The sequence below is a fragment of the Jaculus jaculus genome, chromosome 1, assembly GCF_020740685.1.
Source record: "Jaculus jaculus isolate mJacJac1 chromosome 1, mJacJac1.mat.Y.cur, whole genome shotgun sequence".
In the NCBI taxonomy this organism is placed as follows: domain Eukaryota; kingdom Metazoa; phylum Chordata; class Mammalia; order Rodentia; family Dipodidae; genus Jaculus; species Jaculus jaculus.
Genome location: NC_059102.1, coordinates 42,152,520 through 42,171,919, shown reverse-complemented (window position 1 = coordinate 42,171,919; position 19,400 = coordinate 42,152,520). Strand labels below are relative to the sequence as shown.

Sequence of the window (19,400 nt, the reverse complement as noted above, 5' to 3'; positions counted from 1 at the left end):
TGGCCTATGCAACCACAGCAGCCTCGCACACTGTTCTAGATCTGCACTGAGATCTATTCCCCCTTGCATCCTCCTTTTCTCTTTAGCCCAGGTCAGTACTATGTCTCTTACAGCTACCTCAGCCCCCAGGCTCCCCTTTTCCCTCGCTGGCAGACACAGGATGGGGCACCTGCCATCTCCAAGGGCATCTCCTGTTGTGGTCTGCCTGTCCATTTTGTCTCTTCCTGCTCATGCCCTACCAGTTCTCACTATTCTCCTTTGTACCCGGCGCCAACGGGTGGAAAAGCCACTGATCTAACGTGAGCTCTTGTCAGAGCCAATCTGCAAAGGATACGGTTCCCAAGCCGTATTCCTTGGATCACAATGTACTATTTGCTACTGCTGTTGTAACACTTTACCGCTTACTGCGAAAAACAACACAAATGTATCATTTTAGTCCTGAAGTTCAAAAATGTAAAAATTGGGCAAGAAAGATGGCTCAGTGGACAAAAGCTCTTGTCACATAACTCTGAGTACCTGAGTTTGGATCCCCAAGTGTGTGCATGCACCCCACCCCACCCCACACACGATTTTTAAAAAATTTTTTTGTTTGTTTATTTGAGAGTGACAGACACACAGAGAGAAAGAGACAGATAGAGAGAGAGAGAATGGATGCGCCAGGGCCTCCAGCCACTGCAAACGAACTCCAGATGTGTGCGCCCGCTTGTGCATCTGGCTAACGTGGGTCATGGGGAATCAAGCCTCTAACCGGGGTCCTTAGGCTTCACAGGCAAGCACTTAACCGCTAAGCCATCTCTCCAGCCCTAACACACACGATTTTTGAAAATATAAAAATGGGTCATATAGCACTAAAATCTAGGTTAGAGGACTCTATCCTTTTCTGAAGCTGCAGGAGAAGACATGTCTCCTAGCCTTTCCTGGATCCTAGCTGCTCAGATTCCTTGTCCACACTCCCATCTTCCAACAACTGCCCTGACCTTGTGATCACATTTCATTCTCTGATTCTGACTCTGCCTTCTTTACGCTGTTAATGTTTCTTGTTATCACATTGGGTTCACCTGCAAAACCCCAGGGAATTTCATTATCTTAAAGTTAACTGATTAATTAGTAATTTAATTCCACTAGCCACATTAATTTCCCCTTACTATGTGAAACATGGCATTCACAGGTTCTGGGGATTAGCACATAGGTATGTTTGAGGAGAGAGGCTTTGTTCTGCCTACCAGTGTTCCTTAAGTAACACAGTGGCTCCAATTCACCAATTCATGGTGTAGGAAGGAAAAGGGTGAATACATGGAATTTTCTTTTAAACTTTTTCTATAAAAAATTAATTTGTTCATTTATTTGACAGAGAGAGAGAGAGAGAGAGAGAGGAGAAGATAGAGAATGGGTATTCCAGGGCCTCTAGCCACAGCAAACAAACTCCAGGAGTATCTGGCTTATGTGGGTTCTGGGAAGTTGAACTTGGGTCCTTGGGCTTCACAGGCAAGTGCCTTAATGGCTAAGCCATCTCTACAGCCCTGTTTTATCTTATTCCATTAATTTTTCCAAATCTTAGGTTCCTTCTATCACTTTTCTGCCAAAAGCTCTAACTCGAGACAGCACACATGAATGTGAGCAAGAAACAAGTTCACATTCACTAACGCATTCAGAAGCAGTCAGCAAAGCTTACTTTTGACAGTTTAAGAAACTTGCATGAGGTTCTGAGGGTGTAGTTCAGTTTGTACAGTAGTCACTTAATACGTGAAAAGCCCTGGATTTGATCTCTCTCTCTCTCTCACACACACATATGAACTTTAGACTATGAAATAATTTCTCACACGTGGTGTTTCCTGCTAATGATTTTATCACTAATCCATATGATGGTTTGAGAATATAAACATACTTAGGGGCTGGAGTTTCCCAGTGGTTAAAGGCTCTTGCTTAAAAACCTGCTGGCTTGGGTTCAACTCTGCAGTACCCAAGTAAAGCCAGATGCACAAAGTGTTGCATGCATCTGGAGTTCATCTGCCGTGGCAAGAGGCTCTGCCTATGCCCATTCACTCTCTTGCTTTCTCTCTCACTGCTTGCAAATATATAAGAAAAAAATTTTTTTTAAATTTTTTTTTATTTATTTATTTGAGAGCGACAGACACAGAGAGAAAGGCAGATAGAGGGAGAGAGAGAGAATGGGCACGCCAGGGCTTCCAGCCTCTGCAAACGAACTCCAGACGCGTGCACCCCCTTGTGCATCTGGCTAACGTGGGACCTGGGGAACCGAGCCTCGAACCGGGGTCCTTAGGCTTCACAGGCAAGCGCTTAACCGCTAAGCCATCTCTCCAGCCCAGAAAAAAATTTTTAAATCTAAACATTTCTTAGTGTTTTCCAAGGACAGAGTGCAGGTTGCATATTTTTTTCTGAAGTTTTGCCTGTTAAGATGCTTAAATTGAGGTTTGGTTTCTCTGCCTTTTGCTCTAAGGATAATGACTAGTGAGCATTAGTTAACAATGTACTTCTACTTGTTTATAAAGTAACTTTTTATTGCAATTATATGCTCAGCAGGTTCCACTGCTTATGTGAAATTTAATACTTTATGCAATAGTCCCTGCCCTTTGATTATTTTTTTTATTTATTTATCTTGGTTTTTCTGGGGTAGGGTCTCACTCTGGTCCAGGCTGAACTGAAACTCACTATGTAGTCTCAGGGTGGCCTCGAACTCAGTGATCCTCCTACCTTCGCCTCCCAAGTGCTGGGATTAAAGGCGTGTGCAACCATGCCTGGCCCTTTGGTTATTTTAGATGTCAGCCTCAGAGATCAAAATTAAGAATTTTGAAACATTTAGAAGACATCAAGACAGTAACTTATGTGATTCGGAAAGTAAGTGCTGTTGGAATTTTGAAAAATACAAGTTCCATAAGGGTTAGAAAAGTTAGAGAAGGCTTCATTCACTTAAAGTCTCTAAAGATGACCAGGTGACCACAAGAGGTTTAAAGAACCATCAAGACAATGTGTTACAGGCTTGTCTCCACTTGTCTTAGCCATTTCCTATATGCGTGTCACCCTCTAGTTCTCTTACTCGAGATGGCCATCAAAATTACCCAGGGAGCTTGTTTAAGACGGATGCCCAGAGACTATGAAGCAGATTAGAAATCTGTTGCATGTTGTGGTGGTTTGATTCAGGTGTCCCCCATAAACTTAGGTGTTCTGAATGCTAGCTCCCCAGCTGATGGAGATTTGGGAATTAATGCCTCCTGGAGGGAGTGTATTGTTGGGGGCGGGCTTATGGGCTTTATAGCCAGTTTCCCCATGCCAGTGTTTGGCACACCCTCCTGTTGCTGTGGTCCATCTTCTGTTGGCCAGGGGGTGATGTCAACCCTCTGCTCATGCCATCGTTTTCCCCTGCCATCGTGGAGCTTCCCCTCGAGCCTGTAAGCCAAATAAACCTCTTTTTCCCAGAAGCTACTCTTGGTTGGGTGATTTCTACCAGCAATGCGAACCGGACTGCAACACATGTCGTCCTTGGACCACATCGTGAGAAACACTCCTGAACCTTTTTGTCTGCATGTCCCTTCCACTAGACTATTCCAAGCATATTGACGGAAGGCCTAAGGGTTGTTCACCTTTGACCTCTAGCAAATGCCTAGTTCTTGGCATATCACAGATGTTGCTAAACTCAACAAGCCATAGAATGAAAGATTATCTTGATGGATCAGTCAGAAAAGCAAAAACTGCACTACCTATTTCAACAGAGAGAATTAAACATAAGAAGTTGGGAAAACAGGCCTTGCAGGACAGGAAACATGACCAGGAAATAGTGAGGGAATGTAAGAGTAAAAAGAAAGGAAATGAAGGTTAGGGTTTTCAGAGTTTTAGCTCCTATATATTTGAATGGACCTTCTAGAGTATTTGTAACGTGTTAGCTATGTTCAGACGCAACAGTAATTGCACATCTAAACCCCATAGACGTACTTAAAGATAAACTCAACAGTGGATGGGTAAGGGTGGTTGTCAAGGGGTAGTATAAGTGTGCCTTGTGTTGAAGAATAGCTCCATGTCTCGAATCTAATGGTGTCTGAAAACCTACACAAGGGAGCTGGAGAGATGGCTTAGCGGTTAAGCGTTTGCCTGTGAAGCCTGAGGACCCCGGTTCGAGGCTCAGTTCCCCAGGTCCCACGTTAGCCAGATGCACAAGGGGGCGCACGCGTCTGGAGTTCGTCTGCAGAGGCTGGAAGCCCTGGCGTGCCCATTCTCTCTCTCTCCCTCTATCTGTCTTTCTCTCTGTGTCTGTCGCTCTCAAATAAATAAATAAAAATTTAAAAAAAAAAAAACCTACACAAGGGAGAAACATATATACATAGAAAACCAGCACATGTCAACGTGGTAGACTCCAATCACATTCTGTGGGTTGGATCCTGCCTGTTTCCTGATGTGATGTTGCACAAGAAGATATCACTCTTGGTGGAATTTGGGTGAAGAGTACGTAGGACTTCTCTATACATTTCTTTTGGAACATCTTACATATCTGTAGTCATTTCAAACTCAAAAGAAAAAATATTAAAATAACCTAAGTTCCCATATTCTTTGTAGAAAGGACCTGTAGATGAAACTGGCTGGGTCATTAAAAACGTCTTGTCTCTACCTATTGTCAATAAGAAAGAGGACATTGTGGGAGTCGCTACATTTTATAACAGGAAGGATGGGAAACCCTTCGATGAGCATGATGAGCATATTACTGAGGTAAGTGCAATAATAAAATAATGAGAGTAAGTGAAATTTCTCAAAATAATGGAGAGGCATAATTATTTGTTACTCTGGGTGCGTATTTTGAAGGGAAATTAAGACATGAGTCACATAGTTGAAATCAAAATGTTATTGTGTCATTTCTATTTCTGGACTGCTATAGACTACAGTAATTTTGTAAAAATATGAAGTGTCTGGGCTTAACCCAAATTCTTTCCAACCCTATGTAAACAGGAAGCACTATTTTTTTAGAAAGATTTAAAAAAAAATTTTAGTTTATTTTTATTTTTTTATTTGAGAGCGACAGAAAGAGAGAGAGAGAATGGGCATACCGAGGCTTCCAGCCACTGAAAATGAACTCCAGATGCATTTGCCCCCTTGTGCATCTGGCTAAGGTGGGTCCTGGGGAATCAAGCCTCAAACCAGGGTCCTTAGGCTTCACAGGCAAGCACTGAACTGCTAAGCCATCTCTCCAGCCCAGGAAAAAGACTGTTTTTATATTCTTCCTCCACTTCCTCCTTCCCATTCGCTCTCATTTTCAGCCCCAGACTTCTAATTTTTAGGTCCTACTTTATTTTATTGTGTTTATAATTTCTCTCTCACAGTGGAATATTCACAAAGCTAGTTTAATGCTCATATATTTAAAAATATTTTTATTTATTCATTTGTGAGGACAAAGATAGAGAGAGGAGAGTATGGGCATTCCAGGGTCACTTGACCACTGCAAATTAACTCCACATGCATGCCACTTTCTGTATCTGGCTTTACATGGGCACTACGGAAGTGAATGCAAGCTGGCAGGCTTTGCAAGCAATCACCTTTAACCACTGTGTCATTTCCCCAGCCCTCATGTGGTTTTTCCTCAGGTTAATACAAAGAACTGGGTTGTTGATGAGAAAAGCTCCTCCCTTCAAATCAGTTTTGGTGTAACTTTAGAGAACATGAATGGCATTTTTTTTTTTACATTTCAGACTCTCACTCAATTTCTTGGATGGTCTCTTTTAAATACTGACACCTATGAGAGAGTGAACAAACTAGAGAACAGAAAGGACATTGCTCTGGAAATGCTCATGAGCCATGCAAAAGCCACCCCTGATGAAATCAAGTCTATTTTGGTAAGTGGGGAATTCAACCTGAGGACATAGTGTTCTGGGACAGGGAGGCTCAGAAAAAAGGAGTAGTGGAAAGAAGACTTCAGTGGTCTTGTGAATACATCTTTCCTGGAAATTCAGGCTGCTTGGTTAGACTAGCTTTTTGTAAACAAAAAGAAATAAACAAAGAAGGAAGGAAGGAAGGAAGGAAGGAAGGAAGAAACAGGGTACTTGCTTGTGAAGCCTAAGGACCCATGTTTGACTGCCAGATCCCATGTAAGCCAAACGCACAAAGATGGTGCAAGCAGAAGGTTGCACATGTCCTCTAGGTGGCACAAGCATCTGGAGTTCGATTGCAGTGGCTGAGGCCCTGGCATGCCCATTCTCTCTCCCTCTCTTGTACGCTGTCTAAAACTAAAAAAAATGAAAAAGAGGACCATCTTGCCCTGATTGCAAGTGACTTAGGAAAGAAAGGGAGAAAGAAAGAAAGAAAGAGTGAAAGAAAGAGGGAAAGAAAGAAAGAAAGAAAGAAAGAAAGAAAGAAAGAAAGAAAGAAAGAGGGAAAGAAAGAGGGAAAGAAAGAGGGAAAGAAAGAGGGAAAGAAAGAGGGAAAGAAAGAAAGAAAGAAAGAAAGAAAGAAAGAAAGAAAGAAAGAAAGAAAGAAAGAAAGAAAGAGGGAAAGAAAGAAAGAAAGAGGGAAAGAAAGAAAGAGGGAAAGAAAGAAAGAAAGAGAGGAAGGAAAGGAAAGGAAAGGGGAAGGGGAAGGGGAAGGGGAGGGGGGAGGGGAGGGAGGGAGGGAGGAAGGAAGGAAGGAAGGAAGGAAGGAAGGAAGGAAGGAAGGAAGGAAGGAAGGAAAGAAGGAAGGAAAGAAGGAAGGAAGGGCTCTTGCCTTTGTAGGGGCTAAAGTAGTGACATGTAGATTTAAGTGTACTAGCAGGGAATAAAAAGTATTTTGAAGAAGGGCAATATATCTGTCAGTCATTATCATATAATGCTGTGTAACAATCATCATAACATCTCAGTGGCCTAAACAATCAGCATCTATCTCTCACTCATCTATGTGTGAGTTGAGCAGGCTTGGTTTGAGCTAAGGGTGGTCCCAAGCTGTGTTTGCTCTGTTCTATGTCCTCTCAACCTTTGTGGGCCAGCCACATAACAATAGCTAAGCGTTTGCTCACATAATGGTCACCAAAATTCCCATTGCCCAAACTAAGGCGTATGACTAGTATCATGAATGATGGGGAAGCCGATGGTTTTTGCTAACAGTGTTATAATTGCCATAAAATTACAGGGAAAAAAATCACAGATCCACGATTTCTATTTCTTCCATTTCCCAGCTTTTAGAATGGGTGTATGGATATAGTTTTGAGTGGAGGCAGGGGAATTGTTAGCTTTGGTTTGCAGAGGGCATTGAGTGTTAAAAGGTATTTGACTTCTGCAAGATCATAAAAATGAGAAAGTCTGTAGGGAATCATGTGAAATTGCTACGAGTGATTATAAAAGTGGGAATAAGCTACTTAATTTTCCTTTTCTTTTCGACACACACATGTTCCCATAGATTTTTTGGTTCTGTTTTTGTCTTGTTTTTGCAGTACTGGAGATTGAACTGCAGAGTCTCACGCATACTCAGCAGGTGCTCTACCAATGGAGGATATCCCCAGCCCTCATAGCTTTTCTTCTTCCTTTTTAATAATTCTACTTTTGGGCTGGAGAGATGGCTTAGCGGTTAAGCGCTTGCCTGTGAAGCCTAAGGACCCTGGTTCAAGGCTTGGTTCTCCAGGTCCCACGTTAGCCAGATGCACAAGGGGGCGCACGCGTCTGGAGTTCGTTTGCAGAGGCTGGAAGCCCTGGTGCGCCCATTCTCTCTCTTTCCCTCTATCTGTCTTCCTCTCTGTGTCTGTCTCTCTCAAATAAATAAATAATTTAAAAAAATAATTCTACTACCAGTTTATTTGAGAGAGAGAAAAAGAGAAAACAGGTGCTCCAGGGACTGCAAATGAACTCCAGATGCATATTCTGCCTTGTGCATCCAGCTTATGTGGTGCTGGGGAATTGAATCCAGGTCCTTAGACTTTGCAGGCAAGCTGCCTTAACTTCTAAGCTGCTCACCATACCCAGCTTTTTTGTCAAGATAGCTACTACTATATTTTAGGAAAATAGAGAAGTCAGTTGTATTAGGTTACTTCTTTAGCTCAAGGCTTCTACCCATTGGCTCCTGGTCTTTGTATTCAGAGCATGTCTTTGCCTGTGACTCATGTGAAGCATATTTTAAATATGTCTTCAATGCCTTCAACAGTAGAGGAATCACACAGAAATCTCTATAGGAATTTTACACCTCAATTGCTTTTCCATTTTAGAAATTTAAAGAGAAGTTAAATGTAGATGTAATTGAGGACTGTGAAGAAAAACAGCTTCTCACAATTTTGGTAAGTAGTTTCCGCCCCTCCTTGGTGCTTTTTTAATAAAATGTACTTGGACACATGTTATCGGTTTTCCAAGTATATGCTGAGTTTTTTCATCCTTAACAGTTTTGAGGCTATGAAGAAAGATTTCTTCCAAAGGCTGATCTTTTCATTTTCTGTGTTTCTTCATCTTTTTTCCCTACAGTTCAATTCACAAAGATGATTTACAAAGTAAATGAGACTAGTTGAAGAGGGATTTCAGGCACAATTGAACATCATGACCTAGTTTATTTTCTTCTTTTTTTTACTGAGAACTTTAATACATGGATTTATTATAAATTGGTCATATTTCCATTGGGTTATACTCTTATGTCTCCTGTCCCCCACTCCCATTCCACAGCAGGCCCTTCTCAGTGGGGTTGTTGGTATTCATTGTGGGGATCACTCTGGGGTGGGGGCAATGCCTCAGGATGTTCCCTCCCACCCTGTGGTCCTTACAGACATTTGGCTTCCTCTTCTGCAATGTTACCCGAGCCTTGGAGGGCATGTTACAAGTCTCCCTTAGTGTTGAGCACTTGGAAGCCTCTAAGTTTCTGCTTTTATGAGTTTTGAGTCTCCTCAGTGTCTACCCCAATCTCTCTGGACGAGGTTCTCTGGCCAGCAGTGACAGCAGTACTCAACTTTAATCTTCTACGTCCTCTTTAATGCTTTCTGGACCCTGGTGAGTGTGATAGAGATGGCGTATCTCATGCTGGGCCCTCGGCTTTCTCTTCTTGTCATTCCGATGGGTTCTGGATTTCCCCCAGCTTCACTGCCATTCATAAAAAGATTCTCTAGCCAAGAGTAAGCACAGCATTGATCAAAGGGATAAACATAGTGACCACAAAATTTTTCTTGTGTTCTCTGTATAGGAGGAAGGATTTTATGTTGCAAAAGTAGTAAATGGGCAAAAGACTTACCAAAAACATTCTATTCTGAATGTAATATCTACTCTTGAACCATTGCTTCATCAAACTTTGGAACTTTACACGCAAACAAGTGCATCAGAGGAGTTGGCTGAGATCTAGCACCATTTCCCAGCTCTATACTGATTGCACATCCCCACTCTGATTCTCCATGGGGTGCACTTTAATTTTAGGCTTGGGAGGCTCAGCTGTCCTCTCTAGGGATGCCATGGGCTCCAGTCTGCTGGGAAGGACAGGGATGGCAACACTCTATCTAAGGCAAAGGCAACAAGGAGCACTCTCCTGCCCCCTTTCTTCCACTCACCTCACCTTGGCCACTCATGGATGCCGGGCAGCTGTCATTTACCTGGCCAGAGATTTGCAAAAGTCAGAGAAGAGCCTCCACCCTTTACTGAATTCTTTTCACTCACTCAGCAGTGATGGAGAGATGGTGTATTACAAGGGACAGTGAGGGCTAATGAGACTATTAGGGAGTCAGAAATGCAGGTAAAATTTCTCTCTCTCTCTCTCTTTCTCTCTCTCTCTCTCTCTCTCTCTCTGTGTGTGTGTGTGTGTGTGTGTGTGTGTGTGTGTGTGTGTGCAATTTATTTGAGAAAGAGATAGATAGAGTGATTGGGCATACCAAGGCCTCCAGCTGCTGCAAATGAACTACAAATGCATGCACCACCTTGTATACCTGCCCTACATAGATCCTGGGAAATGGAACCTGGGTCCTTCGGCTTTGCAGGCAAACACCTTAACCACTAAGCCATCTCTCCAGCCCAAGTTCCTGGTTTTTATTCAAGCTCTGTGCCACACACTTAAAATTGTGGTTCTCCAAACTTGTGATTTCTCTATTGGAGTAGTGTGTCTTACTGGATAGCCTGTGACTATAATAGGACCTACAAGCCAATTCTGGAGAATTTGCTTAATGTCCTATTAACATGCACATTTACAATGTCCTTTTATCACCACATGACACTCAGAACTGTGGGGCACAGGAAACCCCACAACTCTCTCAGCTTCCTTCATCTCTCTTAACTGATTTATGAAAGAGATGTTTTTGATCTATCTCTCCACATGAAGTACAGGTTTCAGCAATAGAAACTATGTCAGCTTCATTCATTGTTCTGCCTGGAACACATTTGGGTACGAGTAGATACTTGTGAATTAATGAAAATAGAATGGTCTACCTGGGCAAGGAGTCCAGAAAGTCCTTGAGGAAGATAAGGGTTAGAAGAGGGTCTAAGCAGTCTCTAGGAAAAAATAGGAAGAGAGAGAGGATCATATGAGGTGGTGCTATGGGCCATGAATGAAATCCTCTCTGGGTTCTTTCAACAGATGTAAATAAAATAGGAATTGCTTTTTAACTAAAACAACAAAGATGATCATAGTATTACTGTTGTATCTCACAGATGAGAATACCGAAGACAGTTCAGGTATGGAAAGGCATGTAAGGAAAACTGAACGCTGCTCCCTTGGCTCCAAGTTTTTGCTTTGCAGGAAAAAAATATCTCAGTCAAAAGTGGCAAGTCAGAGAGGGGTAGTGGTGAGGAGGAAGCACAGGAGGCCATTGAGAACACAGCACAAAAGAGTCCCGAGAGTGAGGGGACAAGAAATCATACCTCAGGCATATACCATTTGGTATTGGAAAAAATTGGTGTGTGTGTGTATGTGTGTGTGTGTTGTATGCATGTGTGTGTGTGTAGATGCATGTACACACATGCATAGGGCAGAAGAGAATTTCAAATATTCTTCTCTATTGCTCTTCTACTTTATTTCCTTCAGACGGAGTCTCTCACTAAACCTGGAGATGTCTGTTTATCAGTTAGACTAGCTGGCCAGCCATCCTCCTGTCTCCACTCCCCCATCACGGGGATAGAGGCATGCCTGGCCATGCTCTGCTCCTACATGAGTGCTGGGGGCTGGACTTGGGTCCTCAGCTTGTGCAGCAAACGCTCCGATCTGCTGATCCACCTCCCCAGTCCTTTTCCACAGAAATTTATCTGAATTGTTTCTTAGGAAACAAACTTAGCAAGGGAAGTGAGCTGCTTTTCCCTGCTCTCATGTCTCCTCAGTATGGTATTTGGGATATTCAATGTAAACGGCCATTGAGTCTAGTCTCCCTTGCAAGTCAGTCAGTAGACACGCACAGCTGCTGCCAACTTCTGCCTCTTGGTGCTTTCTCTTCCCCAATGGCACCTTCTCCTCCCTCCCTCCCTCTTTACCTCTCTTCCCATTTACTTCTACTATGTCATACATGTCCCTCTAAAGACACCTCATTTAAGGAACAGGAACCTGTTCCCAAGCATCCTGTTCTCTCACAGCAGCAGGTACAAGATGTTATATTCTCTGATTAACCTAAGCTTTCACCTGTACTTTTGTAAACATCTCTATAGATTAATTTTCATGATGAAAAGATGCACATTTTTATTCCCCAAGACATGGTCATGATCATGTACCTTGTTCATAAATTTTCCCCATCCTCCTAAACCGTAGTGAGAGGTGAATGAAAAGAAATGTCTGCAAGGGCACCAGTACACTGTGGGGAATTCTCTCAGCGTGTTCCCTGAGTGCCTTGACGGAACTGCCCTGTGGGTTCTGGGATATAGCAGCAAATAAGAAGGTGACTCCTGCCTTTGTAGAGCTTGCAGTTCAGTGGGAAGGCATCCCTGAGAACACAAAGGAACTAAGACAGCGGAATTAAGTAATTACCCTGCTGTGTCCTCAGAATTTCAGGTCTAGGAAGAAAGAGAAATATTGAAAATGAGGAACACTGCTATAGCTAAACTTTACTCTGCAGTATAGAAAGGAAAGCACTGGGGTTGAATCCCACAATTCAGTCAGCTTTAAAATATGGTTCTGAGTCTCAGTTTCACTACTTGGCACATGGGGATAATTGTGTAGGCTTGTTGTGAAGGTAATCTATGCAGGCTAGACAGTCCAGTGCCTGGAAAATGCCGGTCCGTGACTTGCCTGTGGTGTCCTATGTCATATGTGTTCCTTACATGTGATGTTGTTTATGTGAACAGAAAGAGCAAAGGCCGAACACAATCTGAAATAATCTGTCCTTCCAACAGAAAGAGGACTTGCCAGACCCAAAGGCCACAGACCTGTATGCATTCTGCTTCAGTGACTTTCCTATTACAGAGCACGAGCTGGTCAAATGTGGGCTACGACTGTTTTTTGAGATAAACGTGGTGGAGAAATTCAAAGTACCAGTAGAGGTCAGCTGGTATTTCACTTAAAAAGCTGTTTGATTCTGTTGCTGTGTTCCCCTAATGTTTTCTGCTGTTCAAAAGATTAACTTGGTCTGGGTTTTAAATTATCATTAACTTTGTAAAAACATCAGCTTAAGCTCTGTCAATAAGACCAACACATCTTTTAAGATAAGATTGTCTCAGACTTTCCAGCCTTTAGAATTCTACTCCAAAGTCTGAATGGCTGTTATTGCCTTTGGAAAACACAGGTTCTTACCCGATGGATGTACACAGTGCGGAAAGGGTACCGCTCTGTCACTTACCACAACTGGAGGCATGGTTTCAACGTGGGGCAGACCATGTTCACTTTGCTGATGGTACGTTCTGGAAGCCGTTCCGTCTTTGTTAACCTCCATATTTCCCACATGGTGAGGCATAAATAGGGTCCGTCATATCAGATCTTCCATTTTGCCATTTGTGGGCAAAATCCCACAAACTCCAACCCCCTGCAGGTGATTCAGGGACCTGGGTCTCCATGGCCACTTGGCAGGATTATCACTCAGGTATTCATCTTGTACTTACATTCTTGTTTTAATCTTTTTAAAAAATATTTTATTTTTATTTATTTGTTAGAGAGGGCAGGGGGAAAGAGGCAGGTAGAGAGACAGAGAGAGAATGGACATACTAGGGCATCCAGCCACTGCAAATGAACTCAAGAATACCTGGGCCACCTTGTGCATCTGGCCTTTGGCTTTGCAGGCAAGTGCCTTAATCCCTAACCCATCTCTCCAGCCCTTGTTTTAATTTTTTAATTTATTTATTTGTGAGGGTGAAGACACAGAGAGAGTGAGTATAGGCACACCAGGATCACCTGCCACTGCAAAGGAACTACAGACACATGTGTCACTTTGTGTGTTTGTGTCTATGTGGGTACTAGAGAACCAAGCTCAGGCCATGAGGCTTTGTAAGCCAGCACCTTTAACTGTGGAGCCATCTCTCCAACCCTGGTGCTTACACTGTTAAAGGAAGATTCAGCTAACCTGCTAGGTTGTGGAATTGTCCAGAATGCTACAAGACTTGCAAGAACTAAAGCTAACTTGTAAAATCATGGTGGACCCCCTTTTCCCACACAGGCAGTCCTGGGTGAACTTGTTATAACCATGGGTATGTGTCTGTATATACTTCTAGACAGGACGACTGAAGAAATACTATACAGACCTTGAAGCTTTTGCCATGCTCGCTGCTGCCTTCTGCCATGACATTGACCACAGAGGCACCAATAACTTGTACCAAATGAAGTAAGTGAAGACATACGCAGAGTTGACATGTGCTGTGCCTAGGGAGGGAAGAAAGGTTTCCCTTGTCTTCCCTGTACCCTAGCCCAGTGACTTCCTTTGCACCGTGTTTGGAAGACTTGGGGGTCATAGTTCGTTCTCAAGCCTCAGCCCTCAATGACAACTGTTTGCTCTCCCTTGTGCCTGTATTCCTTGTTCCTGTCTTTCTGTTTCCCTTCCCAAGGTGCCTCTGCTTCATTTATGCATGCCTTCCATTTTATATTCTACATCCTTGTCTAATGGAGTATTGAATTCAAATATCAAGGGGGTCTAATCTTAAGCTCACACTAGTGTCCACTTAGGGAACACTCCCCAGCTCAGGCTAGAGAATATGTCTTCCTGGGATCAAGACCCTTCACTTCCTGGTCTTTTGGTTCTGCCAAGCTCTCTTTCAGCTGGTCTTCCATCCCAATGTCAATGCCATCTCCTTCCCTTGCCCCAAGAAGAAAGTGCAATAGTGAGGGTAAAGGCTTGGGCCAGGCAGATTTGGGTTCATATGTTATTCACCTTCTAAGCTTTGATATCCTCTTCTGAAAAAATAGAATGTTATGTAGCTTGCAAGGCCACAGTATTAGATAAGATTATGCATATAAAACCTTCAGTTTATAGTAGAGTCTTAGCTATTAATAACTATTAGATATTGTGTTAGCATCATTATGTCATTGGCATTCTTCAAAATTTACAGCCAGCCTAGCTTCTTCATAATGGCTTTAAAGATGCTCTGTCTAGCCAGGCGTGTTGGCGCACGCCTTTAATCCCAGCACTCAGGAGGCAGAGGTAGGAGAATCGCCGAGAATTCGAGGCCACCCTGAGACTACATAGTGAATTCCAGGTCAGCCTGGACCAGAGTGAGACCCTACTTCAAAAAACAAAAAATAAACAAACAAACAAAAAAGATGCTCTGTCTGTCTCAACTACACATCACCCTCACTTCAGACCCCCCGACATACCCTTTCCAGAGGTAGACACATGTAACAGAGCTGCCAGGCTTTGGTTTTGAGTTTCTGGAAATCAAATTTCTTCCTAGTTGAAGGATCTTCAAAAAATCACTTATTCTATTTGAGACTTGGTTTCTAAGCTGGAAATGGGCATAATAGTGGCCTGTTGAAGATGGTTGTAAGAGGAAAATGAAATTATATATGTAAAACCTATGTAGCAGGTACACACACACAAAAAAAAAAAAAACTTACATGGTGACTGAAAAGTATAGTGTGAATAGTAACCACTCACTTTCAGAAAGAATTTCTACTTGTTGGCTTTTGTCTTGAAAGGAGGATCTCTTCTGAGGCTTAGCCAAAGGTCATCTTCACCCCCAGAGAGTTTATCCCGTGCTAACCGTGTCTTCCTAAGGGCAAGTGTTCTGGTGCTCACTGGAGCTCCCTCCTCCTGTTCCTATCTCTCATTCAGCAATGTATTAGCCCATTCAATATCAAAGAAACTAACTTGTATCAAGCACTTCATTTTCATTTGATTCTTTTTAATTTTTTTGGTTTTTCAAGGTAGGGTCTTGCACTAGCTCAGGCTGACTTGAAATTCACTATGTTGTCTCAGGGTGGCCTCGAACTCATGGCAATCCTCCTACCTCTGCCTCCCGAGTGCTGGGATTAAAGGTGTGTGTCACCACACCCGGCTGATTCATTATTTTTTGAGGCAGGATGTTGCTATGTGGACCAGACTGCTCTTGAGCTCCTTATCCTCCTCCCGCAGCCCCCTGAGTGCTGGGATTATAGTCACACACTGCCCTACCCAGCTATCTGGTACCTCTTGTGTGCTAGAGACAGCCTCAGAATCTGACACCCATTGCTTCATTTTATCCTCACAGTGCCCCTACCAAGGGGGCATTATTATTTCCTTCTTTCATGGATGAAGAAGGAAACTCAGAAAGATGAAATCACACTTGTCCTAGGTTATAGCCAGTAGCAAGATCAGCTATGGCACCTCACCGGCAGGTTTGCTGGAAGAGTGAGGTCACATCTCAGGCCTCAGCATCGGGCTGTTGGAATTCTTCAGCCATTTATTTTCTGTAAAGTGGAAAGAAGGAATTTATGGTGACAGAAGAGTTTTCTGACCTCACATTGGGACAGGTGTATCTTTTTTGGCCTTAGCCTGAGTGAAGCCTCTGGCAGCTCAGCTAAGCTCCTGGGATTGACTGAAGTCACTGTGTACTGTCCTTCAAAAACAAGTCTTAGTGGACTTGTTTGTGGCCCATGTGTCCTTATTGGGTCGAATAATTACTCAGGAGTCCTCAGAGATGTTGAGGCATTGTGTTGGCAAATGTAGTTAATGAAAAGGTTGACTGAATTACTTTTCTACTCTGATGGTACCACTAAGACCACCTGCCTAGTGACCAGAAACTGTTGGGACACAGATGACTCTGCTCCCGGGCTGGACCTTGTGGCCTTGGCCTGATTACTTGTCTCCGACATGTCTGACCTCCTCGGTTCTGGTTTGCCTCCTTATCTCTCAGACTTAGACTGTGCCCTCTGACAACATCCTAAAACTTTTCCATTCTCAAAATTTTCTTATTCCCTCAACTGCTTGTGTTTTCTCTGTTAACTTTACCTTTCTTCCTAGACGGTTTTCTATTTCATGCTTTTATGTGCTTATAGACTTCTTTTTCCTCTTATCCCCTTTTCTCTTTCATTTTTTTAGTTCTCTGGTCTTTTTCTTTTGCTTCTTAATCTCAGAGAAATGCAATTGTCAGAAAAATGTTAGCAATTTTCAGATTTATCTCATCCTCTCATCCACAATAGGCCTGTATTCTCTTGTATGTCTCCCTGTATTGTCTAGCCTGTATTTGAATCCACTTGCTCACAAGGCAAGGTGCCCTATTCCAGAAGGCTTCTGAAAACTGAATATGCCTCAGGATATTGAAATGAAATCAGCCTCCTGTAAGTTCTCTTTCTTCAGGTCCAGTTCAGGTCTCTGGACCTGCTAGGATAAGCATGATTTCTTACCCACAGACTTCTCCTTACATATTAAAGATAAGTATCATATCCTTCTCCCCTAAGAACTCCCTTTTCCAGGTTGACCACATCAAGTTTTTAAAGGTTTTTTTGGGTGGAGAAGGGCAGAGTCTCACTACGTAGCACAAGGCAGCCTCACACTCACAGTCCTACCTCAGCCTCCCATATGTTGGGATTGCAGGCATGTACCACTGCATCTGGCCAGAACTATGTTATAAATATCAGCTTCTACTATGTAATTTAATTTATAATTATTCCCTGAACCCATTTCTGTGTTTTTATGTCATCCCTAAAATGTAAGTTCTGGAGTCTGACAACATTAATCCAAACATGTTTTGAAGTACTTTATACATAAATCCAACTAAATTTCATCTTTCTAATTTAATTCTTTAGCCTACTCTTAATTAAAAACTCCATTTAAGTCATGCTTTGTCAGCCAATGAACTGTTTTTCCCCTTGTTTTTGTTATATTGGAAATTAGATGGTTTCCCTCGATGCATATCCAAGTCATTGATAACATGGTGCTTCCAGGCAAAGCCAAAGGCAGCTCTGGGACACAGGGCTGAAGCCTACTTCCCGACACTCAGCCATGCGGCAACAATCTTTGGGCTCTGTTTCCCGGCTCTTTGAGAGTACACGGTGTGGATAAAAATCAGGATTCCAGTGGCACAGAAGGCACCCTGAGGTGTCTTCCCACTGGGCTTGCTGAACCTGCACTCGGGCTGCCCTGGCCGTCCTTCCACAGAAGGGCGCCTGACACTGACTTCCCTGGTTTTCCTAGTCTCTGCAGCTTACAGTGATGACTGTGGAAGGGCCAGAAACCATCTGGCAACTGCAGAACCAATCTCCACATTTGCACATCCACAAATTAGCACCATTTTTGACCTCTCAAATTTCAAGATAGAATCCATGTGTAATCACTAAGCCACCATCTCAGAATTTCCTAGGGAATACTGAAGATGCCCCCCGGCCTGCCCCAGGACACACACCCTTAAATATCCACAGGAAGATTGGGTGTTAGTTATCAGTGACTGCACACTATTGCCACCCGTACTGGATTTTTAAGTTTCAAAAATTATTCTTGGAAAGACAAGAAAACCTGTGAGACATACATTTCGCCTTTGTGGCTTGAGGTTCCCCCTTCTCTCATTTCCTCTTGAAGGGTTAGATGGCATGAGTCCAAACCATTTTCAACACTTCAACTTCACTGTTGCCAGACATCCTAAATATAGAAAATTTTGGTTTTTCTCTCCACAATAACTTTGAACTCTTCTGTAACTTTTCTGCAAACCATTTTTTTAAAAAAAAAATTATTTGACAGTGAGAGTGGTAGAGAAAAGAGAGAAAATGACGGCATTCCAGGTCCTCTTGCCACCAGAAACGAACTCCAGACACATGCACCACTTTGAGCATCTGGCTTTACTGGGGAATTGCATCAGGGCCATCAAGCTTTGAAAGCAAGTGCCTTTAACCACTGAGCCATCTGTCCAGCCCCAAACTATTTTTTTCTAAGTAAACATCTTGTCAAGTTAGTTTTCTTTGCCCCAAATATGTAGAATACAAGTATGTCAACATGCATATAAATTTATTTTTTACATAAGAATTTGTGAGTCATTTGCAAGCATCAGGATCTTCCATTTCTAAGTAGCTAAGCATATTCTTCTTCAGAATAGAAGGGAATACACCTGCATAGATACAATAGAGAGGCATCTTCAAGAATTTCACATGGACATTGTGCTTTTAGCTGGAGTGCTCTACTTAGATCTTTCTAGTTTCTTCAATAATGTCCTTGATAGATTTACCATTTTGATTTTGATTTAGGATTTAACCAAGGATCATACATCACATTCAGTTGTCAGTATCCTTAATCTTTTTCTCTCTCTTTTAGTGTTCTCAAGGTAGGGTCTCACTCTAGCTCAGGCTCACCTGGAGCTCACTCTGTCATCCCAGGCTGGCCTTGAACTCACAATGATCCTCTTGTATCTGCCTCCTGAGTGCTGGGATTAAAGGTATTCACCACCCTGACTGGCCTTAATCTATTTTAACCTAGAGTAGTTCCTTAATCTTCTTGTATCTTTCAGGATATTGGCATTTTAGAAGAATGTAGGCATGTTATTTTGCATAGTACCCCTCAATTTGGATTTACCTAATTGTTTCTTGATTACTAAACCCAGTTTAGTAATCAAGCTTGGGTCCTTAGGCTTCTCAGGCAAGCGCTTTAACCAGTAAGCAATCTGTCCAGCCCTACATTTTAATTTTCATTGTAGATTCTCCTTCTTGTCATAGGAGGCATTGAAAAAAAACCAGTACCAAAGTCTGCATTTTCACTCACACTCACACTTCACAAAGGGAACTTTATACCCAAATTTACATTCCTGTCTTAGGGAAGTAAGGAAAGCATGTTGCTTTATAGTGATTTTCATTTTTTTTTCCTGGAAATTTTATTTATTTATTTGGTTAGTGATTTTTTTTTTGAGAGTCTTGCTATAAGCCCAGGCTTACTGAAACTTACAATCCTTCTACCTCAGCCCCCCAAGTTTCTGTGATTACAGGTTTGTACCACCACACCAAGCTTGGAAATTATTAATGAACTCTTTCTATGCAGATAGCTAACAGACTTCCACGGGTTTACTAGATGCTATGTGCTCTAGCACAAGCCGCCGGGCACATGGAATGGGCAAAACATTCTAGTTTAAACAATCACTTAGGCAATCAATCAACAGGGACCCCCCGCAAAAAGTAAC

At 42.6% G+C, this 19,400-nt stretch overlaps 1 protein-coding gene across 2 annotated transcripts in view; it reads left to right on the top strand.

Annotated features, from left to right (window-relative positions):
- The window catches only part of Pde6c (phosphodiesterase 6C), a 60,688-nt gene that overhangs the window by 20,491 nt on the left and 20,797 nt on the right, over nucleotides 1–19,400 (top strand). For both annotated transcript variants that reach the window (XM_045134729.1, XM_045134726.1), the window contains exons 9-14: nucleotides 4,567–4,716; nucleotides 5,691–5,834; nucleotides 8,168–8,236; nucleotides 12,237–12,383; nucleotides 12,626–12,733; nucleotides 13,545–13,654. In XM_045134729.1, coding sequence (XP_044990664.1) covers nucleotides 4,567–4,716; nucleotides 5,691–5,834; nucleotides 8,168–8,236; nucleotides 12,237–12,383; nucleotides 12,626–12,733; nucleotides 13,545–13,654 — 728 coding nt within the window. The remainder of the gene's footprint in view (nucleotides 1–4,566; nucleotides 4,717–5,690; nucleotides 5,835–8,167; nucleotides 8,237–12,236; nucleotides 12,384–12,625; nucleotides 12,734–13,544; nucleotides 13,655–19,400) is intronic.